Genomic DNA, 14,960 nt, shown 5'->3' with positions numbered 1-14,960 from the left:
AAAATCAAAGAGAAATATTGGCAATTCGACAACACTTTGATAGATGTTTATTTTACATAATGATTTAATAGAGAGTAGATAAAAAGGCGAATGTAGGGAATAAGATTAATAATGAAAATAATGTTTTAAGTTAAATAGGATCAATCACAGTAATCGAGAAAATAACAGATCGCAGGAGTCGAGCATATAATGACAAGTTTAATAGAGCAGTCTTAAAAGAGATTTTGGAGAGGAAAGACCTGAAATTAAATTATTATTGAAATACAAAAATGTTCTGTCCATTGAAGTCCCTGACTTGTAATTGTTCGTGCACTAAAAATCGGAAAATCTCACTGAAGCTACAGTTGTCCAGTCAGCCGTCTGTCCTGATGCGCATCTCGCTGTCCGTTCGTATTTCAAGCATATAGAGGTCCCTGTTCCGTATGTTATCTGTTGGGCTTCAGTCAGTTGAACCATGGAAGGTCACTACATTGGTGAACAAACAAGAGACATCAAAGATGAAAATTTTGACAATATCATGTTAAAAATAAATTTACCTTGGTTTCAAATGAAATGGGAGAAAAGGAAGTGAGACTCAAAATTAATAGAATATTCAATGAATATGAATTTAGATGAAGAACTAAGTATTAATTTGTATCATTAGTTGTATACCATTCGTTTGTTTTTTTTGCATAAAATATAACATTTTTTTTTCCAAACATCAAATGATAATTATTGAAGCTAAGCTCAAGGCCAATGACGAATTCGATAGCAAATGGAGAGACATGTGAATGATCCTTAGTTCAATTACCGAAAATTGATGAAGAACAATAAAAAATTGGAGAGATCAAATAGAAACATCAAAATCACGTGAAAAGTAAATTTACCTTGGTTTCAAATGAAATGGGAGAAAAAGAAGTAAAAGAATCAAGAATAACAGAATGCTCAATAAAAATTAATTTAAATGAAGAACTGAGTATTAATCCGTATCATTTGTAGTGTAGTGTTCATTCTTTTTCGTAAAATATAACATTTTCTTTTCCAAACAGATCAAATGTCAATTATTCAAGACAAGTCCAAGGCCAATGACGAATGAAATGATTATTTATCAGGAAATTGAGAGATCGGTAACACTAATCAGCGAGCGTTCAAGGTTGCAAATGATCCTTCATTCAATCATTGGAGATTGATACAGAACAAACAAAACTGTGGAGAAATCAAAGAGAAATATTGGCAATTCGACAACACTTTGATAGATGTTTATTTTACATAATGATTTAATAGAGAGTAGATAAAAAGGCGAATGTAGGGAATAAGATTAATAATGAAAATAATGTTTTAAGTTAAATAGGATCAATCACAGTAATCGAGAAAATAACAGATCGCAGGAGTCGAGCATATAATGACAAGTTTAATAGAGCAGTCTTAAAAGAGATTTTGGAGAGGAAAGACCTGAAATTAAATTATTATTGAAATACAAAAATGTTCTGTCCATTGAAGTCCCTGACTTGTAATTGTTCGTGCACTAAAAATCGGAAAATCTCCTGAAGCTACAGTTGTCCAGTCAGCCGTCTGTCCTGATGCGCATCTCGCTGTCCGTTCGTATTTCAAGCATATAGAGGTCCCTGTTCCGTATGTTATCTGTTGGGCTTCAGTCAGTTGAACCATGGAAGGTCACTACAATGTGGTGACCTCCCATGGTTTTACTGGCAAATGGCCAACAAATAGACTCGATGAGCTAGCGGACAGGATAAGCGGAACTTAAACGACGAACTGCAACTACGACGGATCTTGACGAACGGACAGGCAAACTGTTTGACTGGACTACGGTGAGATTTTACCAAACTTCAGATGCTCGTCAGCAACGTGGACGGAACTTGATTAACGGTTGGACAACGACAGGACTGATCGGACTTCAGACGGCAGGTAGCGACAGGAACGAACTTCAGACGACAAACAGGAACTGAAATGAATCTTGATGACGGGACAAACGGACAAAATTATAGAATGAGAACAACGAGTTTTCGTGCTTTCTCTCCAAGATCTCTGTTAAGACTGATTTATTAAATTTCGTTTCCTATACTCGACTCCTAAGATCATCTTTCTTTTCCGCGATTGCTGTGATCAAATATAAATTGTTCAATAGCCATTAATTATATTCCCTACATTCGCCTAATTATCTACTCTCTGTTTAAAAACTCTTCTGAAACTCTATAAAAAAAACTTTATACAAAACTATATTCAAAAACTGTTACAATTCTATTCAAAAACTCTATACAAAAACATATCTTTATATTTGGTTGGCTTGCGAATATTTCTCTTCGGTCTTTCCATTCTTTCTTGGTGGCGTTCTTCATCAGATTCCATTGATTGGTCATTTACCTCTTCAGCAGCCTTCCACGGTCGTTGATTCGCAACACTAAACTCTTCAATTGATGGAAAATTGTCAAATTCGTTACTGGCCTGTTTGATATCTTGATTAATCAAATCTTGTCCTGTTTATAAAAGGAAAATATTATTCGTAAATGCAAAATATGAATTACGCTAAATGATACAAATTTATACCCATTGCTGCATCGAAACTTATCCCTAGTGAACAACCCGTCAATTCTGCTTCATTTGTTTTCGGTTTGTTCATCTCGTATGGCACTAACTTAACATCTTGAATTTTTCTTACATATTGTACTCCGCGTTCGGAGCGAATGACTAGTTTTCCACCTTCTCTGGATAGTACTGTATATCTGTCTTGAGAAAAAGTTGGATCCGTTTTGTTCTTCTTCTGTATTGCTACGATAACTTTATCTCCAACCTTAATTTCTGACTCCCTAGCTCCTCTATGATGGTCCTCTATGAAAAATCCGTTTTCAAGTCCTAAATTGATATTAATTTATTAATTTTTATGAAGAGACTTGAAGTGTTAAGCTATGCAAGAGACTTGAAGAGAAAAAGCAATCGAAGCTTAAAAAGAAATTGTCCTTCCAAATACAGTTAATCTTTGCAAATAAAATCAGAACCGAAATGTTTTCTGTGTAGCGAGCTGAAGTGTAGTTTACTATTTCTATGTGAGCATTTCCAAGACCACTCTAAAATTTCTAACGCATTAACTCGTGTCTTAAGTCACAGAATAGTATTGAGGAGACATGGAGGAGACAATAGCTATAAAATCAAATATCAAAGTATAATAACTTCAGAGCCTCAATTGTTTAGCCAAAATTTATTGTCTTAAGGGCCAATAAAATCGCTTATTGTAATCACACTGGAAAAGTAACAATAGATAATGTAAAAAATTTTGGTGCCCAGGAATGAGCAATCGATGTTTGAAATTTATAAAAAATACTGTGAGACAATTTTTTTTTACTTTAAGATGAAAATTCAAATTGCATGAATCGGTAAATCACACGTATCAGATAATGAAAGGTATTGGAAATTGAACCGTTCGATGCTGTCAATATTAAACAAAGTTTGAGCAGAATATGTTGATTCTTCAAAGTGACAATGGTAATTCTTTTCAAAGCAAACCATTTATTAAAAATTGAATGAAGTTTTAGTACAACATCAGTTTAACCGTATCTATAGTCGAAAGGTTTTGTTTGTTTGTTTAAATAAAGACCCATTGATCGGTTACGGTCATTCGGGTCTGAAATTTAATCGAATGGTGCTGTTGAAGATCAGAATCAAGATCTGATTGGAAGAAAAACTACAAGGTAAAACAAAAGTTTTAAAAATCGTTTGTGCAAAAAACGACGGCGAGGAAATGAAGAAGAATAACAATCCATGTTCATCTCAAGACAAAGATATGGTTTAATATGAAGGAAACAGATAACACGTAGTTTCCAATGATTGCGAACAGCACATAAAAAACATTTAAAAAAATTAACCTGGTTGAAAATAAAATGGCAGAAAAGAAAGTAAAAGAATAAAGTTTATCAGAAGACTTAGATGAAGAATTGAGTATTAATTTCTATCATTTGTAGCATAGCATTATTTTTTTTGCGTAAAAATTAATATTTTTTTTTCCTAACAGATCAAATGACAACTATTGAAGCTAGGCTCAAAGGCAATGACGAATTTGAATATTTATTAGCAAATGGGGAGATTGGTTATACCAATCATTGAGCTTTCAAGGTTGCGAATGATCCTTAGTTCAATCAACAGAGATTGGTGAACAAACAAGAGACATCAAAGATGAAAATTTTGACAATATCATGTTAAAAATAAATTTACCTTGGTTTCAAATGAAATGGGAGAAAAGGAAGTGAGACTCAAAATTAATAGAATATTCAATGAATATGAATTTAGATGAAGAACTAAGTATTAATTTGTATCATTAGTTGTATACCATTCGTTTGTTTTTTTTGCATAAAATATAACATTTTTTTTTCCAAACATCAAATGATAATTATTGAAGCTAAGCTCAAGGCCAATGACGAATTCGATAGCAAATGGAGAGACATGTGAATGATCCTTAGTTCAATTACCGAAAATTGATGAAGAACAATAAAAAAATTGGAGAGATCAAATAGAAACATCAAAATCACGTGAAAAGTAAATTTACCTTGGTTTCAAATGAAATGGGAGAAAAAGAAGTAAAAGAATCAAGAATAACAGAATGCTCAATAAAAATTAATTTAAATGAAGAACTGAGTATTAATCCGTATCATTTGTAGTGTAGTGTTCATTCTTTTTCGTAAAATATAACATTTTCTTTTCCAAACAGATCAAATGTCAATTATTCAAGACAAGTCCAAGGCCAATGACGAATGAAATGATTATTTATCAGGAAATTGAGAGATCGGTAACACTAATCAGCGAGCGTTCAAGGTTGCAAATGATCCTTCATTCAATCATTGGAGATTGATACAGAACAAACAAAACTGTGGAGAAATCAAAGAGAAATATTGGCAATTCGACAACACTTTGATAGATGTTTATTTTACATAATGATTTAATAGAGAGTAGATAAAAAGGCGAATGTAGGGAATAAGATTAATAATGAAAATAATGTTTTAAGTTAAATAGGATCAATCACAGTAATCGAGAAAATAACAGATCGCAGGAGTCGAGCATATAATGACAAGTTTAATAGAGCAGTCTTAAAAGAGATTTTGGAGAGGAAAGACCTGAAATTAAATTATTATTGAAATACAAAAATGTTCTGTCCATTGAAGTCCCTGACTTGTAATTGTTCGTGCACTAAAAATCGGAAAATCTCCTGAAGCTACAGTTGTCCAGTCAGCCGTCTGTCCTGATGCGCATCTCGCTGTCCGTTCGTATTTCAAGCATATAGAGGTCCCTGTTCCGTATGTTATCTGTTGGGCTTCAGTCAGTTGAACCATGGAAGGTCACTACACTAAAGTTACCAAAAAAATGGTCACCCTATGCCAGCGGCGGACTGTCAGAAAAATTTGCTGACTGCCAAAAAGCATCGCACCGCACATCGCACGCACACCACCGCACCGGTTCGTGGCAGAAAAAAATCGAACTGCGTCAAGATTTTCCCTCAGCAGCGTTTTTGATTCGGAAGCATTTTGCCGTGAAAATCGGTGAAAAAGTGTGCATTTCGCGAAAAAAGTTATCTCCAGTTGTACAATTCGGTGCCGGGAACGAAAGAGAGCCAAAATTGAACTGTTTCGGTCGTGATTCGTGGGTGAAAAGTTGTTTACAAAAGTGCCCGAAAATTTTGCTTCGGGAGGATTGAGTCTCCTCTTTTTGCATCGGCCTCCTCCCGTTTGGGGACGGCTGGCTAAGTGTTTGAGTGTGTTGGTGGTTTTCCCGATTTCGCCGTGGTTTGTATACACAACAACAGGAATACACGCTTGCGTGATTTTTTCCGTCGGGGTTCTTTCTCTGATGGTGGTTCTCGACGACGATGACGAAGGAAGTGACCACCGTAAAAAATTCTGTCAAGAAGAGTGCTTGGTTACGTTTAGGATGTGTACATAACAAAATTGCTCTTTTCGGTGGAATCCTAGTCGTAGTTAGAAGTGAGGATTGAACTTCAAGCTGTGAAGTGTGGATATAGCTCAAAGTCGCGTAGAGTGACTTAGATTTTTATTCGTACAGGACGCTGTTCTCACATCAAGTCGATCTTCCAAGAATTCAGAAGCGGGACCAGGACTTGGTCTCTATTTTGATGGAAGTCATTAATGATTATATTTTATTTAGAAGGCCTCTAAAGTTTCTTTTTAGCCTAAATTATATCTAAAGTCTTTATTTTCCTTCTCCTTTTTTTACAAAATGTTATTCAAGAATTTCCTCCGGAGATTTTTGATACAACATATTTTTAGTAGCTACTCTTGTAGATCTTCCAAAGATTCATACAGGAGTTCTTCAAAGAAAATTCCATTAAGAGCTATTGGTTTATGTGGGAATATTATATGCTGAGTTTTGGAAGCATTAGGAGAAATCTTCTATATTTGCAAGTATGAAGAAAACATATCCAAACTAATTTGCAAATTACTACAGATAACACGTAGGCTTCGTCCATTGGCGGAGAGGCCCGTGTAATTCACAAATAAATATTTTTGACATCCCTGAGGTTATTTCAGGTAAGTCAGATGTGAAAATATTGTATAATATTGGTCCCAAAATGCTGCCTTGAGGAACATCAGCTCTTACAGAAATTTTCGAAAACTTCCTCTTGATTGAGAATATTTTCGAAGTGCTGAGTAACTTGATTTTCTATTGGACTAGTAAAGTCCTAGATAAAATTATGCGCGTGTAGTAATAATGTGTTTTCCTCTTTCTGTGCCGGAATTGACTCCTGAGGTTTTTTCGAAATTTCAGATAATTTCCAAAAAGGCATTTTGAGGAATTTGTTTTTAAAATTTTTGTTTCTTGATTGTAAAATCGTTTTTTTTTTAATTTCTTGCCTATCTCAATCATTTTGCCTATCCCCTGTATTTTGCATTCGATTTGATTTAGTTTATTGCTTGGTGTGAAAACAGTGTTCTGTACGAATATGAATTTGACTTAATTCTCAGCGTTATTCCATTGAGATTACTATATTTAGTGTACTCCGGTCAGAAACCTAGTGATGAAAGTGCTTACCGACGATGCTGGTCGAAATGGATTGCTGTCCGTGAAGTTTGAGTTTTCGCAGTGGTTGGCATTGTTGCCGTCTCATTATACGTGTCGCCGCCTCACAGCCCAGGACGATGAGTGTGAACGATGAAAGTGGACCGGCGAACGAATCTGTGGCTAGCACTTCCGCTGGAGTAACTTCGGCAACGGCAGGAACGGCCACAGCTACCAGCGCCTTGGAGAATCTTAAGATACGGGACGATCTGTTCAAGAGTGTCAAGTGCTTCGTTACCGGAACGCTAGATCCGAAGGTTAGTATATCTTCCTACTGAGGGGGTCATTGGAGTGCAAAGTAGGACATTGCATGTGGTCATCACATTGCCGTGGTTAAGGTACTATTCGGATTGGAACATCTGCATGCTAATCACGCCGATCCAACTAGCGATCCGATTTCACCGGTTTTGTATCCGTCTGATGACATCTGTCGAATTAACATTCCTTAATCCGCTCTTTCCCACAACTTTAAACGGCTATATTTTTTACGGAAGAAGCGTTAATATTGCAAATGGGCTAAATTTTTCGAAATCAAGTTAAAAATTGTGGTTGTTTTTCAATAGTAAATTGATTGTTTAACAATAATTTTACTAATAAATCATATTCAAGTAACCATTGTTTAGTATTCATCTAATTCGGTTTGGTTCCAGTTCCTCAAAAATCAATGGAGTTCTGGAGCTATCATACAAAAGAGAGGGTTAACCCTCTAATACCCAACCCCGCCTTTAGACGGGGTACACTTTGGAATTTTGTGTAATTTTTCGTAGCTCGGAAATCAAAATGATTTTAAAATCTTTAGTTCAAACTATTCTATATAGAGGGGTCCGTAGCCTTGAGGTTACGCTTTCGCTTCATAAGCGGAAGGTCATGGGTTCGATTCCCAGCCCCTCCACAAAAAAAATCCGTCCAGCCACCAGAAGACGCCGCACGGAGGAGCGTGCTTTGGGGAGCACATCCATTCTCCGTCAGTATCAGATGGTGACTGAGACAAACTGACCCTTTTCGAAGGCAGTTAGCCTCAAACGACTCAGGAACACGGCAAAAATGAACCACCGCAAGAGCAATGGACTATGGCTTATGGAAATCGATTGGACTAACAGCAGAGCACTCTCCTACTACCTGCTCGTTGTGAAAGTAAAAGAGTAGAGGAGAGTGAAAGTAGATGTAAATATAGATTAGTTTAAATAGATCTGTATCGGTAAAGAAGATACAGATGAACTGATTCCGGCATAGTAGTGGTCACGAGCACAGAGTGCCTTTAAAAAAAAACACGAAAAAAAAATTCTATCGCGAGAACTAAAAAAAATTGAAGAAAATTAGAGAAAACATTTCAGAATTTAAACAAGTGTAACCCCTTGTCAAATCCCTGAAGGAAAATTTTAAGGAATATCTGAAGAAATCCTTGGTGGAACTTCACAGAATTTCTGAAGCGGTTCCTAGAAGATCAGGAGTTGAATTCTGAGAAAATTGAGAATATCTCTTAGGGTGATGTGCTAGTATCCATCGTATTAAGCATTGATCAGTGAGAGCTGCAATTTTCCCAGTATTGCAGTTAATGATGCTGATACAAACCGATGCCAAACAATTCTTTCTCAAAACGGCTTTAGCATTGTACAATAACATTTTGATAAATCTTGATCTCTTTTTGGAGATAATGCAAAGAAAATGCATCTTACCGTATTCTCAATCCGTCGTATCGTTTTCAACTCCGTCGCAATCAGTTTCCAGATTCGTCTCACAACTTACGGCTCACTGTGTGTATTGAGTGGTTAAAACACAACATATCAACGCTATAATAAAATGTTTTACTAGAACATATAGATCTACGGGCATCTCCCTCCATTCCTTCAGCATGATGGAATATACTAATTTCCTTTAAAATTAATTGTTCGTCATCAAAATTCAGCCCGAACATATGAACACAATTCCTTTTGACCGTACAATTATGGCATTTGCTCACAGTACAGCGAAAACAACACAATCAAAGGAATCGTATTTTTACGTCGAGCGTCGCGCACACATTGATGCACACAAGCTTTTTTTTCTCAGTACGACGGATTGAACTTTGTTTACATTCTTAATTATACGCGGCGGTTGAGAAAAATTCGTAAAATTTGGTGATTTATTAAAGTTTTACGGCGTGTGATTGGAATGAAATCCTTCAGTGAAGAAGTACGAAGGTTTTCCATAGTGAAAATAAGTGCCCGGCGAAGTAAGTCACCCACGGGGGCGGGAAGAAACTTGTGTTGGAAAGTGGTGTGGCTCAGTCGATCGCTAAGCATTTCTCCCAAATCGTGTTCGTCCATGCGATTTCGGTAAAAAAAGCGCAAAGTTGATGATTGAACTGAAGTTATTTACCAAAATACAGTAGTTTTATTGCATTTTTGGTGTACAAGTGTACAAACCATAACAGCTCTCACATGTAATTTTGGATAATGAATCTATGTTGCAGGTAAGTTTGAATATCCGCCGTAGTGGAACATTTAAAGTTTGATACGACGAATAGTAGCGCTTACGACGAAGAAGAACAAAACCCTACTTCTCGCTATCTGTAACAATCATGATCCGCTGCACATCATGAGAGTGTGTTTATCATAATCCGCTACAACTCTGATTTAATCGGAGGTATAACAGTGCATGATGAAACCCATCTAAACAAACTCCAAACCTGGGGGCACTATTGCTTTAGGATGTTTTGGGATTGTTTATCACACCTGTAAAATCAAACACCTACCCCCATCGGTAAATAAGCGAGAGAAATGAGTTTTATCATCGCTCTCTCATTTAGCCTCTCGTTCAATGCTCTTATTTTTCAAGCTTGCGACCTGCAAAACATTGCCGATCACGGACCGATACAGATGAGATATTTTTATTCGCTTGTTTTGATCGTGCTTTAAAATTTCTGGCGGAATTTCTGCTGAATTTTTAGGGGGAATTTCTGCATGAATTGCATGAAATGCCAGGAGAAATATCGGTGGAAACAAAAAAAAAAACTGGAGGAAATCCAATATCAATCTCTGGAGGAGTTCTTGAAAAAATCCCTAGAAAGAATTCTGGAGTTATCTTCTTCTTCTTCTTGGCACTAACGTCCTCACTGGGACAGACCCTGCTTCTCAGCTTAGTGTTTTATATTCGTGAAATAATCCCCGGAGGAATTCCTTGAGTAAGCCAAAAAAGAATTTCTAGAGTAATTCGTGGAAGTATTTCTAGAAGTCGTCAGGTAATTAAGCGCATCGTGTCATGGGGTGTGGGTTAGTCTTTTTGCGAGGAATGTTTCTCGACAGTGCCAATGGAAAATGATTATCCGTTGTGTACTGTTAAGTTACAGTCTGTGCAGCTAAAATGCTGAAGACGGTGTCCGTGTCTTTTTTTTTATTTGTGTAAATCTTAATCCAACCTAACTACACGTAGAGAAATGATTTCTAAAATCAATAATATTATGTATCGAAATCAACACAAAAAAAATATCATTTCTCGGCTTATAATATAATTTTTTGAATAAAACAACAAAACATAGTTGTTCCAAAAACATATATTTTTGTTTCTACAATCAGTCGTGAACACAAACAAAAATAGTTTTTTTGAATTCATAATAAATATATTTGTTAACACAAAACCTTATGTTGAAACAAAAAAATAATTGTGTTGCTTTTAAAATTTATAATTCTTGAACCAAAAAAAAGTATTTTTAAAAACAAAAAGAATAATTTTTGTTTTCATATATAGATTTTTGATTCATTTTTTTAATTTCTTAGGTAGCCCCATTTATTCATTATTGTTTATTTGATTTGAAATGATCATAAATAGAAAGACTTTTTTCTCTCCATTTGGATTTTATTAACATCCAATTTAAAAATAATCACCAGATGAGTTATTGCCTTCTTATTGCTTTTGCCGTTTCTGCACAATAACTCCTGGGCAATTCTCCAAACATTCAATCCATGCACGCATTTTGTCCGTTCAGCTAGAAATTATGGCGGTATCAATACTTCCCAACGGAAGGTCTTACCCAGAAGACGTTCGATAATTTCTGAAGAGAAACCAAAACTCAGCGAAAAATCCACCAGCGCGTCTCTAACTCCTTTAACTTCAATAATCAGTATTCCTTCTGTTGAATCAATTTGGAGTTATGTTTAAAATCATGGAAAAGGCGTCTAACAAGCCTTGCGTACATACTAGTGAGAAAACATACACATACACTGTCATGTAATAAATATGTATGTGTGTCAATATTAGGGTTTTTTTTGAAACCAAAAAACTTTTTTTTTAAACGAAACATATTATGCCAACAATCAACAAAATATTTTGTTGAATCCATGCAACTTGTGTTCCCATCAGTTTGGTGTAAAAACAACAATCAATTTTTTTGAAACAACAAAATTTAATATTTGTATTCAACAAAAATAATTGTAGTTTTTTTTTAAATAATTTCAATAATATTTATTTTTGAAACAAAAAGGTCTATTTTCTCTGCGTGTACGGATGTCATGTTAGTACTAAATAAGACAATGAGACTAACTTTGTCCCATTTGATCTTGTGTAATTTTTCGGTTCTTTATCGTACCTCCGTGGAACTGGTTCCAGGTAGGCCAAATTTATTTTCCTCACAAAGTAACTAATTTGAGTTAGAAGAATTTTCTGAAGAATTTTCGGATCTCGGAAAAATCGTGCCTAGACTTTTAAGTCCTGCTCTCTGCTGAATCTTGTGAGCTTCCCGGTAAAGCTGTTCTCGTCCATGATCTTCCATTGCTCTACAAGTTTAATAGACTAAAGTGGGGCAAAAGTTCGAGTGGGGTAAGAGTTTCTTTTTAAGATTTCTAGCTCAATTCAAAACAAATCTAATAAATGTCATTGTGGTTCGAATATTATTCAAGTAAGAGACTTCTACTCCAAACATCATTAAAATCGATTGAAATTTGGAAAAGTTATGGCTATTTGTTGTTTTTCGACGTGAATATTGTAATTTTTGGTCAAACTTTCGTTGCATGGAACCAATTGAAGATAAAATCTTTTTCAATATTTTATGTGAGGGCGTTTCTAGGCCTATCATAAGGTTGCTCTGAAGTGTATTCGATTTTGCATAAATGCTTGAAAACAATTTTTGGCCCATAGTTCGAATCAGCGGGGCAAAAGTTCGACCCATATCACGGAAAAATTTGCAAATTGCCTAAAATCCACATATAATCTTCAAATTTAGTTATATTTGTCTGATCGTGTGAAAACTGTCACCAAAATATTACTTTTCCACTTAGTTTTGCGAAAAACTGCTATTTTTGAGTATATTACAATTAACCCGGTTTTGGGCAATTTTTTGATGAAAATTTAGTGTGTATTTTTCGGCAAACTTAAGTTTATGGCTGGTGTAAAGTATGCCTGTCATAAAAGGATCGATATTTTGGGTTTTAGCCAGCGAAGCCACCCCCCCCCCCTTTTGTTATCTGGTATTCACGACATTTTTGAAAGATTTGCCGTACAGTAAAGATCTGGTCCTTTGTAGCCCTCATTTAAAATGGGCGAACGATCGATAGTGTTCTTACCATTGAATTTGTCACCTTCCTTGAAGATGGGTCATATTACCTCTTCCTTCCACTCCTCCGGTAGCTGTTATGTTTCCCAGATTGTGCCTATCAGCCGGTGCAGACAAATGGTCAGCCTCTCCGGGCCCATCTTTATGAGTTCAGCCCGCAATACTGACGAAGGCTTTTCCCCCGTTGTGCCGTCCTTCATTGCCTGTGCTCTCAGCGCCATTCAGATGTTCATCGAAGTTCTGCCTCCACCTTTTGATGACCTCACGCTCGTACGTCAAAATGCTCCCATCCTGCATCCCTGTGTTTGTTGAGACCGGCGCAGTTGTTCAGTTGACACCAAGATTTCCAAAGGACCATTCCCCTTAAATGTCGGAGCGTCATTCTTCTCCTTCTGTCGGGTGTGGGATCACTGAGTCCATTTGTTAGGACTATTGTGATATACCCTATTACTCTATGTACACAATGTTTTCCAGTAGCAAATGTGCCTCCGGAATACTTTGCGCATTTGACTGAACTTTGAACCATCTGCCATTGATGGGCAGAAGTCCTAGGTTGCAGTGTTGTAGTTCCCCCAATCTGGCGTGATCAGCCTAATAAAGCTAACCACCTCCCTGGGGGATGCGTTCCAAATATCAGCTGGCTGTAAGTAGTGCTTGCCAAATATTTTGAACCTACGATGGATGTGTGTACTGCAAGAGCAGAGAAGGTGTTGTGAGGTTTCGTCCGTCTCGTCACAGAAACGGCAATTTGTGTTTTGGACGACACCGATCTTGTATAAGTGGTATCTGCTTGGGCAGTGACCAGTTATTAGACCGATGTATGTTCTGAGATCCCTTTTGCTGAGACCTATAAGTTTTTGTGTTTGTGTCGTGTTTATTGTTACGAACCTTTTGGACTGATTCGCATTGGAAACTGTATTCCAATTTGATTGAATTTGACCGAACAACCAGTTGTTCAATTCCGTGTTTAGTGCAGAGTTTGAAATGCAATGGAATGGCTCTGGACCAATGAACATATTAGTTGATCCATTCCTTGCTAGCTGATCTACAATTTCGTTACCCTCTAGACCCGTATGTCCTGGGATCCAATATAGCTTAACTCGATTGTGTTCAGCTAGGGATTTCAGTGCAAGAATGCATTCCCACACAAGTTTTGAGTTGCAAGTGAAAGCCTTCAAAGATTGAAGCGCTGCTTGACTATCAGAGAAAATACAGATGGTGGCATGTCTGTAATTTCTTTTCAGACACAGCTGCGCACATTCCTTGATTGCATAGACTTCTGCTTGAAATACTGTAGGCCACTGTCCAAGAGAGACAGAGATTTTGGTTTTCGGTCCGTATACTCCAGACCCTGTCAGATTATTCATTTTTGAACCATCTGTGTAGAATTTAATAGATCCTGGTGAAATGGTGGGTCCACGTCCATCCCATTCCTCACGAGAAGGAAAGACCACCGTGAATGGCGAGTCATAGTTTACCACTTTTTCCATCCAGTCACTACATTTTTCAACAATAGGATTTATCGAAAATTCGTTTAATATACTGAGGTGACCTGTTAAGTCCCCTGACAGTAAGACTGTTGATCGTTTTAGCCTAAGAGCACTTTTCTCAGCATCCAGCTTTATGAATTGATTCAGCCGGGGCAGATTGAGTATAGCATCTAGGGCAAACGAGGGGGTACTACGAACTGCACCGGTTATGGCAATACGTTGAATTTTGTTCAGCTTAGCTCTAGCCGTAGCTTCCTTTGTCTTAGGCCACCAAACAAGGGACGCATAGGTTATTCTAGGCCAAACGATTGTTTTATAGATCCACATGATCATACTGGGTTTTAGACCCCATGTTTTACCACAGGTCTTTGAGCAAACCCAGAGTGAATTGCGACCTTTATTTATGATTGTTTGAAGATGGGTGTTCCAATTTAGTTTTGCGTCATGTGTGATGCCAAGATACTTGACCTCATTTGAGTAAACTAATTGTATTTGGTTCAAGAAAAGAGGGTGGAGTTGTACCTTTCGTCTTTTTGTGAACGGTACAATTGTTGTTTTTGAAGGGTTTATTCCTAGTTTCTCTTTTTGACACCAGGAGAGTGTGTGATTGAGAGCAATTTGCATCCTTGATGAAATAACGCTGTCAAATTTGCCTCGTACAATAATGACTACGTCATCTGCGTATCCAACAACTTCAAAACCCCTTCTTTCTAAGCTATCTAGCAGTTCGTCCACCACTAATGACCACAATAAGGGAGATAGTACTCCCCCTTGAGGACATCCCCTTGTAGCCATTACAGTAATGCGCGAATCACTCAGCTCAGATGAGATCTGTCGATTTGCTAGCATAGCATGTACCCAGGTTGCAATGCATGGGTCGAAGTTTA

General features: G+C 36.8%; 1 protein-coding gene and 1 long non-coding RNA gene across 2 annotated transcripts in view; one reads left to right on the top strand and one right to left on the bottom strand.

The window, feature by feature from the left end:
• Positions 1 to 2,350: 2,350 nt before the first annotated feature.
• Positions 2,351 to 2,699, bottom strand: LOC110679403. Its single transcript, XR_002502460.1, has 2 exons — positions 2,545 to 2,699; positions 2,351 to 2,474 (listed from the first exon to the last, which is right to left on the bottom strand). It is a non-coding gene; the product is annotated as an uncharacterized LOC110679403 (long non-coding RNA).
• A 2,727-nt stretch (positions 2,700 to 5,426) lies between these two features.
• LOC110677739 (PAX-interacting protein 1-like) overlaps positions 5,427 to 14,960 on the top strand; it is a 36,120-nt gene continuing 26,586 nt past the window's right edge. Inside the window, exons 1-2 of the mRNA XM_021848995.1 lie at positions 5,427 to 5,765; positions 6,963 to 7,313. Coding sequence (XP_021704687.1) covers positions 7,137 to 7,313 — 177 coding nt within the window. The 5' untranslated portion in view covers positions 5,427 to 5,765; positions 6,963 to 7,136. The remainder of the gene's footprint in view (positions 5,766 to 6,962; positions 7,314 to 14,960) is intronic.

The sequence above is a fragment of the Aedes aegypti genome, chromosome 3 (genome assembly GCF_002204515.2).
Source record: "Aedes aegypti strain LVP_AGWG chromosome 3, AaegL5.0 Primary Assembly, whole genome shotgun sequence".
In the NCBI taxonomy this organism is placed as follows: domain Eukaryota; kingdom Metazoa; phylum Arthropoda; class Insecta; order Diptera; family Culicidae; genus Aedes; species Aedes aegypti.
The sequence above is the reverse complement of the archived record's forward strand: the minus strand, read 5'-3'. Positions and strand labels throughout refer to the sequence as shown.